The 14,629-nt window shown below is 35.3% G+C and overlaps 1 protein-coding gene across 2 annotated transcripts in view; it reads left to right on the top strand.

The window, feature by feature from the left end:
• Positions 1 to 14,629, top strand: part of ITGBL1 (integrin subunit beta like 1) — a 145,268-nt gene that overhangs the window by 66,377 nt on the left and 64,262 nt on the right. For both annotated transcript variants that reach the window (XM_055803050.1, XM_055803049.1), the window contains 3 exons: positions 2,665 to 2,805; positions 5,407 to 5,547; positions 9,922 to 10,068. In XM_055803050.1, coding sequence (XP_055659025.1) covers positions 2,665 to 2,805; positions 5,407 to 5,547; positions 9,922 to 10,068 — 429 coding nt within the window. The remainder of the gene's footprint in view (positions 1 to 2,664; positions 2,806 to 5,406; positions 5,548 to 9,921; positions 10,069 to 14,629) is intronic.

Raw genomic sequence — 14,629 nt, 5'->3', positions numbered from 1 at the left:
TTACACAGAAAACATCATAAATTATATTTAAGTGCCTTCAAAGGCAAAAAGAACTTTTGTTTGCATAGGATTAGGTAGAGATTTTAAATGACAGCAAACAGAATGGTCTTCTGAAGTCCAAATCCAGGAGTAGAGTACAATATTTCCAGTAACTGCCTAAAATAAAACGAGTGAAAGGCAATAATTTTATGTGTCAATGATTACATTTGTATTTGTTCCCTTGTAACCATGGTACCAAATAAGCTACCAAATATGATAAAAATTTACTATTTATTTAGTTCCAGTAAATTCTTCTTCTTTGTCATATTTCCCCCACCTGTTTTGCTGCTGGTTTATGTTGTTAGGTTTTTCTTAGCTTTTATTTCCTCTTGTTTCATCTAATATTGCTGTATTCTAGAACAGACCAGCTGCATCTCTGTAAAATACTAGTTTTATATGTATGCAGAAATCATAGTATGCTGATACAAAAGGACAAAAAACGTTGGTAGTTTTGAGTCTATAAGGTCTGTGATTCATCAGTATAAAAGCCCTGATACCTATGGAAGGTTTGGAGCCTTCTAAAGTAAATATCAGGTATAAACTAATGGTGCGCTTGACTTGGTTGGTTACGTTATTGTAAGCTGAAAAGTTAAAACACATAGGTTATGAATGTTAGATTTTGCTTTGCTTTCTAGTAAACTTCTGCAGTACATAATCATATGTTGAACCAGGCCTTGTGCAGAAAAAATGGGCAGCACATGAACTGAAGGTCAAAGGTACATAATTTCATCACAGGAAAAGCAGACCTCACATGCCTATCTGGTTATTGCTTCTCTCTCCCATCCCAATGTCTCTTTTAATACCCTCTATGCCATCTTTCCACAAGATTTCCACCACAGGAATCATTTAGCTTTATTTATGAAGTAATAAAGAAACAGTGTTCCAGCTTGGTTCTGCTTAGCTAGCAATGGGCCCCCAGATATTCTTCACAGATAGGGTGAACCTAATGTGTTGTGCTTTAACAGTTTGTGTAGCACCTACTTAGTTGCTACATACCCTTTATTGTCCTTGAAGGTATGGACAGGTCTTGAAGTTTGTAATTGTCTTCAAAGAAAGCCAACTATGGAGGATCAAACTAATGAAAAGACAAAAGCTATTTACACATGTTTCTAAAACCTGCAGCTGTGAGCTAGTATTTTATCCTGGAAAAGCACGCAATGCCATGCTGCGATATGGATAACATGCATTTTAATCTTTGCACAAGGGGACTGTATTTTTTTAGCAAATCGATTCTTAGGTAGGGCAGAGTTACAAAGGTGTATCAAGCTTTTTCAGCTTCCATTGGATTTTTATCAGTCAGTTGACTGCATCACTTTTTGTTTGAGGTTATGTAAACTTTGGAATCAAATTGCAGCTTCTTTTTAATAAAGTATCGTGGCTTCTAGCAAATTAAATTCTGATCCGGATCTTTCTTATCTAAAGCTTTTTTGCTTTAATGGAGTGATTCTGTCTTCAGTCAAAAACAAGAGGTAGAGGCAAATCTTATAATTGAATTCATACTTATTTCAGGACTATAGAAGTGTGAGTAAAGACTGAAGTAGTGATGTTTCGATCTGCAAAAACTGACAGTAGATCAAATTAATTTACTCCACCATTTTCCCCATTGTATCTTGTTCACTATTTAAGAACAACTTTTTGGTAATAAGCATTATTTTAGACTGTCTTTGTTGTTTAGTTATCTAAGTAAGATAGTATTTTTATCTTCTGTTATTTTTTTGACATGTAACCAAACGATTGTAATGAAAATTCCATGTGTAACTATAAAAATAGGAAAAAAAAATTATTCCACAGGTTTAAATTTGAGGTCTTGATAGTTAAGGAACTCAGCTGACCAGACAGTGATAGAAAGGACCAGGTCTACTAAGCTTGACATACCTAGGGGTGGAAAAAGGACAAGATCCTGACTTGATCCTTCTAGTAAAGAATTAACTTATGGCTTTAAGATTAGTTGAGAGTTGCAGCTACTTAATTTAAATGCTTTGTATCATTGAAGCACATGGCAGTAGTACTGTAGTGGATCAAAATGTTCAGGAGCTGGTTTCATCAAGTCTCAGATGACCTGACTATCTTCTTGGGAGATGTGTGGTTTATTAAATTAGCATCTAAAAGGTTCATTTTACTAATTCTTATCTTTCATGAGCTGGCTTATCCATGTTCAAAAATCTTGTTAACAGGTAAAAAGGGAAGCCATATACAATGTAGACAATTTGTGATAAATCAAGGTCTCCCTTCTGGAATTATCTGAGTCGTCAAGAACGGACAATGCTTGGTTAGACATGCCAAGTATGGTAGGCAAGTGTGTCCTATCTTAACATTTAAAGCGGTGCTTAAATTTCAACATTTGCCTATAAAGTTTCAAAAATTAAGCTTACAAATATAAAAAATGTTGATGTTACTAGTGTTTATTGATGGGATTTAATCTGTGATTGAATGAGAACATGTTTGAAAATAGACTTGGGGAAAAGTATATTTCAGATATCGTTTGATATCTGGCATATATGGTCTGTAAATTGTTTCTATTCTAGTGCTAAAAGTTTTTAAAAGAAAAGATCAAAACAGTTAAATTGTTAATGCCTTTTAAAAACTTGTCTTTTTCTCACTGTATAAAATTTGTTTTGGCTTAAGGCCATGGAAAGTGTTACTGTGGAAACTGTTACTGTGAGGCTGGTTGGCATGGAGATAAATGTGAATTCCAGTGTGACATCACCCCCTGGGAGATCAAGAAAAGATGCACATCTCCAGATGGCAAAATCTGCAGCAACAGAGGTGTGTCATTTGCACGTTCCTTCTATGCATATTTATATAGCTTGCTTCTGTTTTACAATATGCATTTTCTGCAGTAGGACATAGATTGTGTTTGCTGACAGTTTCTCGTTTGTTCTCACTTATTTCAATTCTGAATATGTTTCCAAGTGAGTGGGTAGATACCTGTGTTTAGGTATAAATTTACAAAACTCCACACCTATTTTTGGATTAAGCTGACCCAAGTTGTTCTCATCCTTCAATTTTGTAGTAAGACTGAGCAGGATAATTTGTTAGTACATCTACTTTGGTGAGACCTATCCTGCAAAATAAAATGTTAGCAGATTTTTGACTTGGTATGTATCGGTGCTATAAGGCCAACAGGACTGTGTGTCAATTCACTCTTAAAGAAGACCAAGGACCCACAACTGAATAGGGAAAATGAAAACACAAGGCTTTTAGTTTTCACTGCAACCGGAAAAAACCACTATGATGTGTTCGGTAACAATGCTATGGAATGAATACAGAGATGGAAGGGTGAACTTCACACAGTATTTCTGACTACATGGGGTTTTATTTGCACAAAGTTACAAAATTTGAATTTTACCTTATACTTCTGCCTGGTTAGCCATTTTAGGAAAAAAGTAGCTCAAAATAAGGTTGCTTTTCACTAGCTGCTACATTTGGCTTCATTGTTAAATGAAAGAGTTAAAAAAACGTGTTATTCTTTTTTGGCAATAGTCCAGAATAATTACAGTTACAGATAAGCACAAGTCACACAGATACATCTCTTAAAAACATTTCAACTGACAAAACCTGCTATAGTGTGAACCTCTAATTATCCTGAGAGCAATTAGAAAACTCTTTCCTCAATTTAGAGGAAACTGAAAGATTTGCTCAAATACAGAGAACACGTAGGCTCATTTAGTCTTGGGACCTTAGCAGTAAAAAATTTTCTGTAATTCTGAAAATAATAAATATCAAAGTGGCTTCAGATCAGATGCTTTGTTTGCACTGAAAATTAATTTCTTGTCAAAGCAATTTTTTGTTCAAATTTGAAATTTTAATGGGCAAGTATTTCTCTAAATTTACATTGGTATTGGGGGAAATATAAGTTATAGCTGATATTCTGAATAGCTAAAACCTGCTATACAAAGGTATGTTCATAGGACACTTCTATATTTTCAGCCTTTCATATAGTTGTGATTTTATCCACATTAAATTTTTGTAGGATTTTACTATATATAGTTGCTTTTCAACACAGTAGTTCTACTCTCTTTAGTCCCATTTACCTAGTCTTCTGTGTTTATACATCTTGTGATATAGGTAGAGTTCATCTTGTCAGTCTTGAGCCTTCTAAAAATCAAATATCGAGGCTAACCTTGCTGTCCAGTCTTCTTCAGTGCTAAGATGGATAAACTGTGTGTATCTTTCCACCAGCTGTCTAGTCAATCAGCTGAGATCAGATGTGAACCTTTAGATTTTTTTACACTTTGGCAAGATGGTGTTTTGCATTCCAATATCCAGGGCAGCTGATCCAAATTCACTTTGAAGCTGTTTCTGGGAGGATTAATCACTCTCCAGAGGCATTTCCTAATTTTCTGGGGGGTTTTGCTTGTTTATTGTTGTTAGGTTTTCTTCTTCAGTAATGTCACCGAATTGTGAAAGTACCAAAAAATCAGGTGAAAATTTCTTTAGGGCTGTCTTGGTGGCTTTAGCACTAAACAGAGCAGCAACTCTTATCTATATGTGCTAATATCTATACATACTCTTTAGTCACCCTATCCTGTTATCTTGTTCAGTAATTTGAATAAGATGACAAAGGCTTTGGTGGAGTAGCAGAAGGTAAAGCTACTCTTCAGGAAATGAAGCACATGCACATCTGTAGGGTTAGGCTGCTTGTTTGTGTCTGTTGACATCTCAGAAAAAGTGGTGAGTGTATGGCCCTGAGGCATATTTGGATTTCTGAATAAGGAAATTGTCGTCTTTTCGTTCTGACTTTTCCTAAGCGGGATGCATGTTCTCTGTATATCAGTAAGGTTGTGCCAAATTAGTCACTTTGTCATATTTCACATTTCCCTTCTTATTGTAGCCAACAGGATATGGTCCTGAATATTGGTCGTGTAGATCTGTCCTAATGTTCTGCTTCGGTAAATAATGACCTCCTAGACATTTTTAGCTGGATTAGAATTTGGATTCCCTTCTAGTTTAAATGTTTATGCTTTAACAATCATTAATTATCTACTGTGCCCAAGTCATTTAAACAGCATTGATTTTTATTGTCATTAGTGTCAGGGCAAATTACTTTTGATGTCAAAGACTTATGACTGTTCTGTGCACTACATTTTTCTGTTGATTCCTACAAGGCTCAACAGCTAAAAGAAACTTCAACAGGAAGCCAGCTTGTTTGTATAAAGTATTACTACTAACTAATCATAGAAGGTTTGAAATCATAGAAGATGAGCATATGCTCATGATTAACACTTGCAGCTTTGAAACTGCACTCTTGTGAAAGCAGAAAATTCACAAGTGTAAATTCCTGTAATCAAAGTACTATTACCCTAAATTGCTCAGTTAATCTTCTGTCTGTCTCCCTTTTCTCACCACCATGCCCCCCTTTCCTAGGCACATGTGTATGTGGGGAATGCACATGCCATGATGTGGATCCAACTGGTGACTGGGGAGATATTCATGGAGATACCTGTGAGTGTGATGAAAGAAACTGCAAAGCAGCATATGATAGATATTCTGATGACTTCTGTTCAGGTATGGTATATATATAAAAGGAGCTTCTGTGTAGTTTTATATCAAAAACATCCAATTGGTCTGATCTTGCTCTTCCTTAATGCTCCAATTCTCATTTTCCTAGCTTAAAATATACCAAGCTTTAGCTAGTTTTTTGGGAGTGGACTTCTTAAATTTAAAGACATAATTCTGAAAAAAAAAATGTTTTCAGTTCTAAAGCTTTCTTAAAACATGTCTCTTTTCTAAGCCTTTTAACAGAATTCTGTAAACATGAAATAATTTTAGGTGCCCATCTCCTTTCTAACACTCTTGTCTTCAGTATAACCTCACATGCATTGGAGAATGGTTGAAACTATGTGTGTGTATATATATATATCTCCATATATCCTTCCTTGTGGAAATTTCAAAATGTTAAATCAAATTTTATTTGCTATTTCATGTTATACAGCAGGGAGAGGGCAAGTAACAGGAAGAAATCTAAAGGAAAAGTGAATTCATTCATGAGTTAATGAAAAACAGTATCCTGAGAATAGTAGCTAACCTGAGAACAAGTAGCTCATCAATATGTGGAAAATATGAATGTGTGGCCCAGCTACATATCACTGACTGTACATCCTAGAAACATTCATCTTCCTTTTTTCTTCTACTTGTACTTCAGAACATTATATTCAAATTAGTTAAAATCCGTCCAGCTGTGCAAGGTTTGGAGTGTATTTAGATTGATGCTCCATATATAAACTAAGAAAAGCTGAGATTCTGAGTGAGACCTTGCATACAATTTTGTACAGTTACCAATAAAGATGCTAGTGCTTGGCAGGAGAGAAGGACTTTGATCAATACACAGCATGCAATTTGTACACACCGGAACTTTGCAAAAACAAATGAGGGTGGTTTCAAAGGAACTTGACAGATTACAGGTTGTCAGCTGTAATGCATCTGTTGAAATCTGATCTGGCCTAACTAATAGGAACAATTCAGTCACATCAAGGAAAATAAATATATTCTCTTCCTATTACAAGAATAAGAGATCCCCCCTAGAAAGATCATAGGAGTTGTTGGTAAGAAGGAGAGAAAGCTGAAACAAACATGATAGATAAAATTCCTAGCACATTTTTTGCCTGTGATAAAGGTGAAAGGTTTCTTAACTTGTGGTGGCTTTTTAAAATAAACATTGATGAATCACTAGCTAATAAAATGAGAGAGAGAAAAAAAAGCATTTCTAGAAACCTTCAGTGCATTCATTTGCTTGTTACTGTTTCAGCCACCTACAAATGTTTTGTATAGGTTTATCTAATTAATAAGCTGAAAGGATGTAGAACTGCAGTCATGAGAGCAGCAGGAGGATTGACTGGGATATTGTCAGTTTTTGAATATATTATTGCTGAGAATGTTTTTAGCACTCGGGGAGTGATCAAAATGTCAGCATCAGCTAAGGAATACAAAGCTAAAAAACCAACATGGTAAATGTGTTCTGTAGTTAAGGGTGAACACAAGTTTCAAACCAATTTAGATTACAGCAAACAGCTAATGCTGCACCACTGAAACAGGGCTTGAACTCCCTCCCTCCTTCCTGGACATTATTTCCATTGCCACTGCTGCTGCCCAGGGTGGTAATGGTTGTAAGAAAGTATGGACAGTTGCAAAGGAGTGGGAGGGAAGATATTGCCAGTTACCATTGGATTAAGGACTGGTACAGTGTTTTTATTACACAGATATGACTGTAAATGAGCAAACCTTATGAGCGATAGTAAAGGAGGTACTCACATGGCTTGCCTGATACAATTAAAACTTGAAGTGTAGGTTTGTTTTGCTATCTAATCAGCAAAAATTTTAGTACTACATCTTATTCTTATCCCTTCCCTTTCCATTATGTTTTAGAACAGCCTAATTTAGCCTTAGCTGGCCATCCAAGTATGCATTCCTCAAAGAGATTGTGGAAAAAATCTATTTTCACATGAAGCAGTGTAATGTCTTGTAGTCCTGCTGTTTAGTCCTGTTTCAGAAATGGACAATGCATAAGTATTAATTTTAGTTTAGTGTGGTAGACAGAATTTGCAATTAAGTCGAAGATTTATTAGCAGAATTGTAAAAGACAACTTTTTTTATTTGTTTATGAGAAATTTACTTAGTGCACAAAGTGTGCATGTGTTAGGTGCATTTGCAAAACATCCTCATTTTTCTCACAATTATTTGTAAATTGATTTAGGATGAATCCAAAAGGGATTAGTAAAGACAGGAAAAATAATCCATCTTTCTTAAAACCTACACCAAACAGAGCTGGTACAAAACTTTTCCTGTCTTGTTCTGCCTACCTAATAGGTAGAGACAGGAAATCATGTTGTCCTGAGGAGAAGATTGAAATGATAGGAAAACATGTTTACATGTAAATAATTTTATTATAACTGAATGAAATGCTACATTTAGTTCATAAATTACAAATGACAGTAATTGACAGCCCTGCTGTGAGGATTTAACATCACACAACAGCAGCTCCTTCCAAAAGCTTCATACAGTTTAGGGTGAATGTCAATCTGTAGTACCTCATATTGGCAACTGGATGCCTTCTTTTAACATCTGAAATGATGTTCAGTATGTTACTGAATGTTTTTCTTTCAGAGGTATTTACAATGTTAAAGTGATTCTCTTCCTTTAAAGAGAGAATAGCTTTCATGACTTGACATTGAAAGAAAAAAGGCTTTCATAAGAAAACTCCTCATTTACACATCTCATTAGCTCCTTTGCTGTGGCTTTAGCAAAGAAAATATTATATGAAAGAGCATCATCTACTTATAGGTATCTATTTGGATTAGGGAACATGTGTTCAATTCACAACCTGTCAGCAAGCACACATGAAATCAAGGGACAGAATCACAGAATGATTTTTGTTGGCAGGAACCTTTTAAGATCCATTTAGTTCCACCACCACCCCCTACCATGTGCAGGGACACATTCCACTAGACCAGGTTGCTCAAAGCCCCATCCAACCTGGCCTTGAACACTTTCAGGGATGGGGCATCCACAGCTTCTCTGGGCAACCTGTGCCAGTGCCTCACCATCCTCACAGTAGCGAAATTCTTCCTTAGATCTAACCTAAATCTAGTGTCTACACAAGAGGAAGACTTTATTGCTTCTCAAGAAAAATAAATAACAAATGTAAATAAAGCTTGTTCTTGTGAAATTAACAAGACTTGTATTCTAGCAACTACTCTGACAACTTGCAGAATGCTTGCTTCCTCCCTTTTTTCTCCTTTTGAACTGATAAATGCATATGTTTTAGAAATATAATATAAACCAGTCTTAAAATGCAAGTACGATTAGAAGGCAATATACAATCTGTGTTGCTATGGTTTTCAGGAAGAACCTGGATAGACAAGTGGACATCAGAGCACTGCGTCCAGTGGATGCAAAAATTGTGAGAGAAGATCTAACCTGCTGTCAGAACTCATGAAAATAAATATTTGATTTTGTGGCAAGGAATGTTTTTGTTGATGCTTAAGCTTTCCTCATCCAGTGCAAGGAACATTTTGTACTGCCAGAATCCCACTGCTTTATGCAAAGAGCATTAGGCTCATGATGAAGGTGCTGGGCAATTAGCTTGGTTTTTCTTGGTCTGGATATGTTAGCACTCGTATAGAGGAAGTGGATTGGATGGCTTTCCTGGTTAAGTTCCCAGGAGGAATTTACCCCTGACTTCTTGGCTGTCACATTTTTTTAAAGAAACTTTTCAGAAAAAGCTTCTATGGAGTTCAGCTACTTTTCCTCACCTCAGCTTTCACAGTGAAAGTTGTATTTATGTTGCTATGTTCAGACATGGTCAGGAAAAGTCAAGTTAGCTAATGAGATACCAAAACCACATCCAGCTGCCCTGTTGAAATGGGAACTGATTATGTCCATTATTTTATTATTTGCACATCACCATTTAGTAGAAGGCACTGGTTTGAAACTTGAATTGTTCTGATATTGCTTTTCTTTAGTGTACGACATTGATTGCAAGTAGATGAAAGATGGTATCACTGTATTACTTGCACGATATGCTGCAGCTGTGGTAGAAAAAGAACATTATAAAGGTAATTGAAATAATGCCTTATGAAGGCTCCACTTGTCCAGACAGTGGTGAAATGTGGATTTGTAACCTGTATTCCACCCTTCTGTGTGATGAGTGTGTGCCAAGTGGCAAAACATCCCTTAAGAAAAAAAAAATTAGAAATAAATATGGCTCAAACGGAATAATAGACCAGTGCTGTTTTCAGAAAAAGAGTAGATGTAGTGAATTGATTGTATTTTTTTCCAGTCTGATTATTTAATGAAACCACAACTTTGAAGTTCATGTAATCATGAGGTTTTAATACCTATCATCAATATGTAGACTAATCCTTAATTGTATTCATTGTAAAGGTCATGGACAGTGTAATTGTGGAAGGTGTGACTGTAAAGAAGGATGGACTGGGAAGAAATGTGAACATCCACTTTCTTGTCCGTTGTCTGTTGAGGAAAGTGCTAAGAAATGCCAAGGAAATTCTAATTTACCTTGCTCTGGAAGGGGTAAGCACATTTCCAGAAGAATTTTCATGCCCTTAAAATGTACTTTCATTAAAATATTTTTTACAGATGTCCAGCGTTATTAGTACTGAAAAATGTGAAATTTCTTGGCTTATTGTGCATGAATCATCCCTGCATAAAGTGTGAGTTATGAGGAGGGAAGAGAAGAATACAAAGGTCACCTATTGTTCCTTTCATCTACTGCTTTGTACTTTATTTTACATATCTCAGCGTTTGTTTTGGAAGTTTTTAAGGAAGCTTTGAAGATTGCTGCAGTTAAGCCTTTACTAAAGGTATATGCAAAATATGAACCTATTCTGTGCATTCTTTGACAAAACCAACATGGGATTTTCAGCTTGTGTAAAACATTGTGGCACCATTGTGGTAACAGCTGTTCAGATTTATGCTACTTAAGAACCTGCCCTGGAGTGCAGGACTGACTTCTAAAATGCACCTTTCTTCAATGTAGTTTGCTAGTTAGCCACAGGCTTTTCATTTGAAAGCATTTCTTTGTGAAATGCTTTGACTAAAAAACTAAGTCATACATACAATTGAAACACACATTGCAAGCAAAAGGAAACTTTTCTCAGAAGGAAAAACACCTGCTAATTTTCCTCTGTCACTGTGTTAAATGTGGTTTTCTGCAGAGAGAAGAGAGAAAACTAAATATGAGATAGACTTTTGCTAGAAGTGGTAATCGAATTTATGAGTTCTGCCCACTTAAGTATTTGCTGGGAAAGGTTTAAAGCTACTCTTGAATTATTGCATTTGACCCTAAATGTCATTTCATTCGCAATTTCTTCTTTCACTAATACTGTCTAACACAGTCAAAAATTGTATACTATCCACCCAAGTTAGCACTGTGGTAATTGTATTTTTCTCCCCTTTGTAAATGTGTAGCAGCTCATAACTTAGTAGATACAGCATTAGCAATATCTTAAAAGAACTATGCATTACAGATTGTTGCTTTCATTTTTATTAATTAAGTTAAAATTTTCCAGTGAATTACACTCTCTTGGTAAAAATTCTCAAAGGAATTTTTGGCTAAAAGTTAGGTGAAATGGCATCTGTAGACAATTAGCTGTATTTTATTGTTCATGACTGCAAGAATTATAACTAAAGGAGTGTTGGCATTTGATTTACTTATATTTTTTAATATGAACTCACACTTCTGTTGTCATTGGATGCTAAATGTCTCTTCTGTCATCTATGTCACAAGGAGTTGTGTGTGAAGCATTTGGAGTCAGTTCTATGATTTAATTGCATTGTGCACAATGGAATTCAAATGACAGAGAAAAAGAGACCGTCCTAAAACCAAATATAATCTGAATAAAAATACAGTCTGAAGTTATGGAACATTGTTTTATTTATATTTTGATTTTTGAAAGGTTTTCTTAATTATAGTGAGAAGAGTGAGTTTAAAAATTCTGCTGTTAATGGCAATAATTCTATCCTCTTGGCTTTCAGGAAAAAAACACCCAACCAACAACCAACCACTTGAATATTAATACTGGGAGTGTTCTCCTGTTGAGATTCTAGCAGTGAAATAAGTCTTTTTTAGGTGAATTAATTTAACTGAACGATCTGTTGGTCAAAATCTTCAAATAAAGTACAAGCATTATCTGTTGGAACAAAAGGCTTGGTCGATAGTGGTTTTCACTGGACTTCCAAACAAGAAAAGGTCACCAAGGTTTATGAGGAGTGCAAATGGCACAGACGTGGATCTAGGACATAGTGTGATAGCTACTGTAGTGAAGGAACAAGAGATTCTGCATTCTGTTCTTGAGAAAACATTCCTATGAAAACAGTTGTTTTAAAATGGAATGTGGTATCTTTTCTAGTTCTATGCAGTTTTGTTTAGGAAATTGGGAGAGAGAAAGAGAAAAGATACTTTAATCTAATAATCTGTAATTTACTGGGTAGTGTATTTTTTTACCCTGGACTCCCTGGATTTCCCTTTCTTCCATCCTATTTTGTATATAATAAAAAATGTGAGAAAGTTCCTGTACTGCTGAAGTGATGTAGGTGTTTAGTTACTATGAAAAATTGTCATTGAACTTGCACAGTTAAATCCTTTGGTCCCATTTGAAAAATCCTACTACTTGTCATTATAGCTTGTCACAGGCAGAAGTGTTACACAAGCAGATGACAAAACAAATGCAACTTCTTTCAAATCTTCTGGGGTTGGAAAGGCCAGGGACTTGTACCATCAGCTCAATTTTTTCTGAAATCCACAAGGAGGATTAAGTGACAAGGAATGGAAAGTTCCAGAAGAAATTTGAACATTATTATTTTGTTAACCTTCTTGTAAGATTTTTCTCCTGGCTATCACACAAGGGCAGAAAGTCCTTGTACAGGTCAATAATGCACTGTACTTCTGAAGAAGTTGAATACTTAATGTCCTTATTTAATGGTATCTTAGCAAGGCAGTTCATGTATGAAATAGGATGCAGAGCAGAGAGCCCAGGAATGCATGACTTTGACTCTGCCATGTACTGAGTTTCCTTGAAGAATGCTTTCTGTTCCTCTGTACCTTTTGTTTCTAAGTTGGTCTACAACAGTGTATGACAGCTAACCCACTATTTAGTAATCACTTTTATGGTCTCGGATAAACACATTAAAGGACAAAGCATTTTTAGGATTTTTTAATGGCATATAGATAACCAAAATGTATAGGGAGAAAAAGAACTGTTAAAATTCAGTGTCTTTCAATAGTCTCTGTATAAATGCTGACATACACTCAGATTTTTCAAGTGAAGGAGTTTGAAACTTCAGTTGTGATACTGTGTTCCCAAGATTAACAAAAATTATATTTCCGATACTGTGTTCCCAAGATTAACAAAATTATATTTCCTCAATTATATTTTGTTGTTGAACTGTTGTGTGGTTTCAAAACGTGATAATACTTCACTTAAACAGTAGTAAAAGAAAATCCATCCAGCCTGAGGAAGCATTGAAGGAATAATCCTTCAAAACTTTGGCTGGCCATTTTAAGTTATTTTTGTATTTTGCAAAACTTTCTGATATCAAAGACTATAAAACTCCCAATGACTCATCTTCAGTCTTTAAAATATCCAATAACAATTACAGAAGGCAAACAAAAAAACCAAAAATAAAACCAAAAAACCCCCAATAAAAAACCAACCAGCTCAAAAGAACTACCCAAACCAGGCCATCAAATACTCTAAACTCCTTATTAAAAAAAAATGTTGGGATTTGTATTTTTTTGTCAGATTTGGAATGATGGGGGACTACATTTTAAAAAAAAATGGATCCTTTCTGTCACTTCACAGAATTGTATAATATTAGCAGAAGAATCATGGCAAAATGGTACTCTTCAAAAATTTTCAGTCTGTATGTGGGACCAAAAGCTTCCATCTTTGAACTTAATTTTGGTAAGGTGCTGCTTTTATACGTTATGGTTAGTTTCTACAGGTAATGATGAATGAGAAAGAAGAGAATGTTAACCTAATTTTACTTTTTTTAATCATTCAACGGCACAATATGTTTGTAATATTAAATTTTCATATAAAGTACTGGGGGTTTATATACATTTACCTGAATTTTTATTAGGTACCTTTAAGGCAAATTGTTACTACATAAGCAGAAACAGAGAAAGCATCAGCAGTGCAAACTAACAGAATTGTCACATGCTACTCATTTTGAGAATCCAAGGCTCCCTTAGCTATGTCATGTAACCTTAGCAAGAGAAAAAAGATATAAGAAAAGTAACAGTAAAAGAAAGCTTTTTTAAATGATGTGTTTAATGTATCGAGAGTGTGTAAAAGTTGTATCAAAAATTTTAGAGAGTTAAAAGGATGTTATGAAGAACGTGACCTAATTAGATAATCAGTATCTAGAAAGTGCTATAGATTACTATTTCTCAATCTGCATTTTGCTCTCCTGAGAGCAGATGAAGCAGTGAACTTTTATTCCATAGTGTAATTCCCTTCTTGATTTTCCTCAGTCACTTACAGGAGTAACAAGCTGTTTCATGGGTGCTGGTTGGCATGTGGAGAGAGCGAAGTTGCTGCCAAAAATATATTTCACCATGGTCTTCTATTTCTTAGCTGCTTCAGTAGGTGAAGGAGAGAGGAGGCTTTATATTGACATGTTGAGCAGTAAGTGGGAATGTCTACATTCTCAAATGATGTTATAAAGGCAGAGGAAATATAAATTCTCTGTTACATCAAGCAGGCTGTCTTTACGTTCGGTAGTTCCTGTTATATAAAATGCGAGAGAAGGATTGGATGAAAACTTTGAGAATTAAAATGCATTATGGCTAGGTATTTTCCAGAAGTTACTTTCCCTACAAAAGCATGTTGAGGATGAGGAAAGTTTCTAGCCAGTTTCATTCATATAAAGTGAATAATTCCTTCTACACTTCTGTTCCTGAGAGGTTTTTTTACTTGCTGCGTGACTTTTCACTATAGATGTAATGATTTCACAGGGAAAATCTGTCCCTTTTAAGAACACGCTGTACAAGACCAGTGTCAGAGATAAAGGAAAAGACACACCAAAAAATCCTTATGGTAAGAAATAAAGAGATGTCAGGATTAAGGGA

Source organism: Falco peregrinus, chromosome 4, assembly GCF_023634155.1.
Source record: "Falco peregrinus isolate bFalPer1 chromosome 4, bFalPer1.pri, whole genome shotgun sequence".
Taxonomy (NCBI): domain Eukaryota; kingdom Metazoa; phylum Chordata; class Aves; order Falconiformes; family Falconidae; genus Falco; species Falco peregrinus.
This window is presented reverse-complemented; position numbering and strand designations above follow the sequence as displayed.